The following is a 6,612-nucleotide window of genomic DNA, read 5'->3' on the forward strand; positions in this document are numbered from 1 at the left end:
GCCAGCGAAACATTGCAGTGACGGTTGGATCTATCCGGGGTTCAGGATTACAGTGTTTTCCTGCAACATACAGTTTCCCAACAAACCTCAATACCAAAGAGTGGAGTAGGAATTTAGCAGAAGCTTATGTAATCAATATGAAATCTTATTATGTGAGTTAGGACATTGTAATATGGTTATTAATGTTTAATGGGAGAGGAACTACATCATAACTACATCATAAGTGATTCATTAAGTGCACAGTGTTTACACATTTCTATTAAATATGACCTAGAATTAAATAGTTTTCCTTCCAAAATGTTTTAATTGAATATGTTAAAAAGCATTTTTTTGTGCTGTGTACCCCAACAACAGAATGGTAGAATGGTGTGGGTATATATCGGTCATTAAACATATTCATGCAAGTAGAACACTGATTGGCCAACTCACCCTCCTCTAGACCGCTGATTAGCCAGCTCTTCCTCAGGGAGATTACATCATGCTCTATGAGGAAAAGCAAGCGGTTTTTAAACTATTTGAGATACAAGTTTGAGGTGAGGTTTTTGAAGTGCTTTGTCCCCTCTCCTATTTATGCTTCGGCCACAAATACGAGGCAACAACATTATTTGGATATGAGTTTACGGAATATTAACTTTTAAAAGTGAAATTAACTTTATATGAAAATCTACAATTGCAATCAGCATTTGATTTGGTGTCCCATCATAACAAGACGTCAAGATGCAAGTAGAGAGGTCTAAAGAACAATTATTAAATGTGTTTTTATTATTAATAATAATAGTATCTCTTTAATTAACATTGCAGGTACATAATAAAAAACAAAATGAATCAGAAACAGGAGAGACAACAGAACCGTAATCTTGTCTCAAAATGGTGAAAGTGCCTGGAATAATTCTGTGCTATATATTATTAATTATGATCATCATTAATATCATTATTATGATTACCAGAAAGGTTCATAAAACAAGTTTGCCACTCACTCTGAAAATGCAAACTTATTTTTTTATGAATGTGGCTAGATTGTCTTCATCTTATTATCATTTTGATTTATATACACAATGTCATAGAATAGAAGAAATCCACACCTTAAAGGAGCTCTGTCTTGAATGTATAAAACGTTACTGTGTTTTCTGTTGGGTCAGGCAGGTATGACAGTTGGAAATTGACGTTGATCTCAGTGATATAACAAGCAGCCAACTGAGTACAGTACATTGAAGAAAAAGACCAACACTTTGAAAAGTTAAACCAAAGGGAAATTGAAAAAGCAATCATTTTTGAGGACCGAGGGGGACATAGACATCTCTTACAGACTCATTGTGTATAGGTTAATCATTTGCATAATGTGTGGCACTACAAGAACTATGTATGAAATGATTGTTGATTGTATGAGAGCACAGTCTCTCACTTTATTTCTTTCTGAGGTTCCCTTAGAGACTGTTTACATCAGTGTAACCATGGCGACGTTATAGGGACATGCGTTGTGTCAGGACCGACCCAACACAGGCCTAATCTCCCCACTAAAGTGCCTCCCAACCAGGCTTTATCAAGTCCTGGTAAAAAAACAACGTCTTTGAGTAGCTCTTATTGTTGCTTAATTTGACTTCATGACATCATATTTTGGGCAATCTGAAACTAACCAAAAACAGGTAAAGCCCTAAAACAAGCCCTAAAACAAGCCCTAAAACAAGCCCTAAAACAAGCCCTAAAACAAGCCCTAAAACAAGCCCTAAAACAAGCCATAAAACAAGCCCTAAAACAAGCCCTAAAACAAGCCCTAAAACAAGCCCTAAAACAAGCCCTAATGTGGATCATGTGGTGTGGATTTCAGATCTTTTTTCTTCACAAGCACAATTTTAGCTTTGGTCTCACTTGCTTGAAGAATAATGAGGACAATCTTGCCTTTTCCCGTACCACTACGGACCATTGGATATTTGAAGGGGTTTAAGTTGAATTTCAGAGGAATCAAAATGGATGTGCATTTATTTGTCACTGTGTGTGGAGATACATTTCTCTTGGGTGGAACTCCATGATTTGCTCCTGTATTTTGGTCCGTTTGACAGACTGTCACATGGTATGCTAAACATGTCTTCTTCTAGGAACATATTGACAGCAACACACTGAACATATCTTAGAAGTCAACTGTGTTCAGTGTGTTGTCTTTTCCAAATGGCTGCTGTCCTTCTCCATAGAAATCAGGGAGGCACTAAGTCGAGGTTATCTGGTATTCATGTGCGGTGGGGAAATGAAGATACTTCTCACAAATCTGCTTTGATGAACGTTTTCGAGTGTGAACAGTGTTTCTTCTTTTTAAATACATTGACATATATCATAGGTTGAAAACATCTAGTTACTATGCACACTCCTCTGTTATGGAAAAGTCTTTCGAAACACAAATATACACCCCCCCCCACCCAACAATGATATTAGGACTTGATGAAAACATCTCAAATTATTTTATATTTTTTCATCTTTCCACTAAGATAAGATATTTAGTGAAGGACTCAAACATCCACTTTGTCTGCTATGCAATTAGGGAACTGCATAGCAAAATAATGTAGAAAACAGAATGCATGTTACTCTATTTCTGTCATTAGTGAAATGTGAATAAGTATGTACTTCCAAGTAAATATATTTGTTACAAAAATATACTTTCTCATAAAATAATACACATAGTTGTTTTTAGGGTGATATATGTCTCTTTGAAGCTGAACAGACAGGCTGTCTTTTCAAAAGAGCATGTCACTATGTTTGCGAGAGCTGCAACACTTGCACACCAAGTCTAGCACCAGCCTCTATAGTGTCCTGATGGGTCGGTTCATCTATTCATATCTTGCATACTCCCAGGCCTCTTCATCTGTTGCATAATCTACTTTTGTTTAATAAGAGTCCCAAATAAAAGAAGATTCCATCTATGTAACCAGGACAACAAAAAAATGACATTTTCTTTTGAATGAAACATCAAAACTTTCCCGCTACAATGCCATAACTGTTCAAAAACAAAGAGCTCAAACCACCAGAACCACTACAAGTCCAGATCAAAATTACAACAGTTCAGCCAACAGACCTCACAGACCATCGTTTCACTTTCATACCCAAATACAAACAAATTCAAACCATAAATCAAAACAGACAGAGACATTTGATGATAAAAACTGGTGAATGAAAGGTCAAAGAAAACCAACAGAAAAATACTGACGCTATAAAAGAAATATCAAATATATGTACAAGACCCTGTATTCCTTGAGTTTCTGGGTAAGTGAACATCGGCGTTGGTCTCTGTGTGTACAGGCATTTCAAACCAAACGTGTTCTCCTTTTCACGCCAAATCCTCCTTAGTCCTTGTCAAACAAATGTGGTCTGAGTCTGACGGAATGACTTCCCCCTGTGAATCCTGGTGCAAATTCCACAGCAGCCGTCTCTAGTCCACTAACGGTCTCCGTAGCAACACCCCCCCACCGCCACCACCACCACCACACACTCTGCCAGCTAGTTCTCCCTCTACATACAATATATCCCATCTGTCCCTATGCCAGCCTGATGCTGTCACCAGATGACACTGGATATACTGGTCTCGCGTGGCAGCAGAGGTAGCATGGCGTTATTGGCGTGTGCCTCCTCGATGCTCTGTTCTCTGGGTGTCCTGGCCTGGCCGTGGGGCCTCTGTCCGTTGATCAGAGTCATAGGGATGTTGCAGTAGGTGTGCTGGTTACCCAGGGTGGAGAGGGGAGGCAGGCTGCCGCCGGGGGCCATGTCGTACTCGTAGCTGCGGTAGTAATGTTTCTGCTGCCTCATCTGGGTGTGGTAGTTGACAGTGGAGTTGTGGAAGGTGCTCCGCAAGTCCGGGTGAGCAGTGGCCATGGCGGTGGAGGTGGCGGCTGCCATGGAGATGGCGGAGACGGTCTGGAGCTCACCGAAAGGGCCCTGCTCGCTGACGTCCAGCACCTGCTCATTGCTGATGATGGGCTCCATGTGTTTGAAGGGCATCTCGTACTGCAAGTGTTTCCAGAAATTGGAGCTGAGCTTGTTGCTCTTGGGGCCACGCCACTTGATGACGGTCAGCATCTTGATGGTGTGTTTGAGCGCTTCCACTTCCTGGTAGTTCATGATGCCATGCAGCTCGGCACACTCAATCAGAATCACCTTGATCTCCCCGGTGACCAGCATGTTCCGGAGGCGGGTCTCCAGCTCGAAGATGCTCCAACCACGCCGCACCACATAATTGGGTGTCATGACGATGATGAGGCGCTTGGATTGGTCCACACAGCGCGCCACGTCCTCGATATAGGCTGGAGAGAGGGAAGGAGAGGCATACAGAGAGAGAAGGGAGGGAAGGAGAGGGATACAGAGAGAGAGGGGAGGGAAGGAGAGGGATACAGAGAGAGAGGGGAGGAAAGGGATACAGAGAGAGAGGGAGGGAAGGAGAGGGATACAGAGAGAGAGGGGAGGGAAGGAGAGGGATACAGAGAGAGAGGGGAGGGAAGGAGAGGGATACAGAGAGAGAGGGGGGGAGGAGAGGGATACAGAGAGAGAGGGAGGGAAGGAGAGGGATACAGAGAGAGAGGGGAGGGAGGGAGAGGGATACAGAGAGAGAGGGGAGGGAAGGGAGGGATACAGAGAGAGAGGGAGGGAAGGAGAGGGATACGAGAGAGAGAGGGAGGGAAGGAGAGGGACAGAGAGAGAGGGGAGGGAAGGGAGAGGGATACAGAGAGAGAGAGAGGAGGGAGGGAGAGGGATACAGAGAGAGAGGGGAGGGAGAGGGATACAGAGAGAGAGGGGAGTTAGGGAGAGGGATACAGAGAGAGAGGGGAGGGAAGGAGAGACATACAGAGAGGGAAGGGGAGGGAAGGAGAGGGATACAGAGAGAGAGGGGAGGGAAGGAGAGGGATACAGAGAGAGAGGGGAGGGAGGGAGAGGGATACAGAGAGAGAGGGGAGGGAGAGGGATACAGAGAGAGAGGGGAGGGAAGGAGAGGGATACAGAGAGAGAGGGGAGGGAGGGGGATACAGAGAGGGAGGGGAGGGAAGGAGAGGGATACAGAGAGAGAGGGGAGGGAAGGAGAGGGATACAGAGGAGAGAGGGGAGGGAAGGAGAGGGATACAGAGAGAGAGAGGGGAGGGAAGGAGAGGGATACAGAGAGAGAAAGGAGAAGGAGAGGCATACAGAGAAGGAGGGAGAGGATACAGAGAGAGAGGGGAGGGGAGAGGGAGAGAGAGGGGGAGGGAAGGAGAGGGATACAGAGAGAGAGGGAGGGAAGGAGAGGGATACAGAGAGAGAGGGAGGGAAGGAGAGGGATACAGAGAGAGAGGGGGGAGGGAAGGAGGGGATACAGAGAGAGGGGAGGGAGGGAGAGGGATACAGAGAGAGGGAGGGAGGGAGAGGGATACAGAGAGAGGGGAGGGAAGGAGAGGATACAGAGAGAGAGGGAGGGAAGGAGAGGCATACAGAGAGAGAGGGGAGGGAGGGAGGGATACAGAGAGAGAGGGAGGGAGGGAGAGGGATACAGAGAGAGAGGGAGGGAAGAGAGGGATACAGAGGAGGGGAGGGAAGGAGAGGGATACAGAGAGAGAGAGGGAAGGAGAGGGATACAGAGAGAGGGGGGAGGGAAGGAGAGGGATACAGAGAGAGGGGAGGGAGGGAGAGGGATACAGAGAGAGAGGGAGGGAGGGAGACATACAGAGAGAGAGGGGAGGGAGGGGGATACAGAGAGAGAGGGGAGGGAAGGAGAGGGATACAGAGAGAGAGGGGAGGGAAGGAGAGGGATACAGAGAGAGGGAGGGAAGGAGAGGGATACAGAGAGAGGGGGAGGGAAGGAGATACAGAGAGAGAGGGGGAGGAAGGAGGGAGGGATACAGAGAGAGAGGGAGGGAAGGAGAGGGATACAGAGAGAGGGGAGGGAAGGAGAGGGATACAGAGAGAGGGGGAGGGAGGAGGGATACAGAGAGAGGGGGAGGGAAGGAGAGGGATACAGAGAGAGAGGGGAGGGAGGGAGAGGGATACAGAGAGAGAGGGGAGGGAAGGAGAGGGATACAGAGAGAGAGGGGAGGGAAGGAGAGGATACAGAGGGATACAGAGAGAGAGGGGAGGGAAGGAGAGGATACAGAGGGATACAGAGAGAGAGAGGAGGGAAGGAGAGGGATACAGAGAGGGGGGAGGGAAGGAGAGGGATACAGAGAGAGAGGGAGGGAGGGAGAGGGATACAGAGAGAGAGGGGAGGGAGAATGATATGAGAAGAAGAGAGGTGACAGAGAGAAATAAAAGACAGCTACATATATAGTATATGAAATAATAACACAGTATATAATCGTATATAATATAAATGTATCATATATTCTAGTCTGTATGTATAGTATGTAAAACATGGTCTATCATCCACTGGTTGATGCTGCCTGCTATTGTCTTTTATTGAGTTTGACTAGCTAAATAGGATATTTAAATGGAAGTGTATAAATATAATGCATCATAACATGATATAGAACATTTTACATTTAAAAAAAATCAATAGTGACAAAAACAGAGAGAATGAGAAATAAGTCAACAAACACAAAACACACTGACATCAGACAATACATTGACTTATCAGACCCATAGCCTTGTTAAACACACTGACATCAGACA

General features: G+C 45.4%; 1 protein-coding gene across 2 annotated transcripts in view; it reads right to left on the reverse strand.

The window, feature by feature from the left end:
• Positions 1-692: 692 nt before the first annotated feature.
• The window catches only part of LOC124011352 (interleukin-1 receptor accessory protein-like 1-B), a 444,356-nt gene continuing 438,436 nt past the window's right edge, over positions 693-6,612 (reverse strand). For both annotated transcript variants that reach the window (XM_046324642.1, XM_046324641.1), the window contains one exon: positions 693-4,283. In XM_046324642.1, coding sequence (XP_046180598.1) covers positions 3,541-4,283 — 743 coding nt within the window. In that variant the 3' untranslated portion in view covers positions 693-3,540. The remainder of the gene's footprint in view (positions 4,284-6,612) is intronic.

Source organism: Oncorhynchus gorbuscha, linkage group LG23 (assembly GCF_021184085.1).
Source record: "Oncorhynchus gorbuscha isolate QuinsamMale2020 ecotype Even-year linkage group LG23, OgorEven_v1.0, whole genome shotgun sequence".
Lineage (NCBI taxonomy): Eukaryota > Metazoa > Chordata > Actinopteri > Salmoniformes > Salmonidae > Oncorhynchus > Oncorhynchus gorbuscha.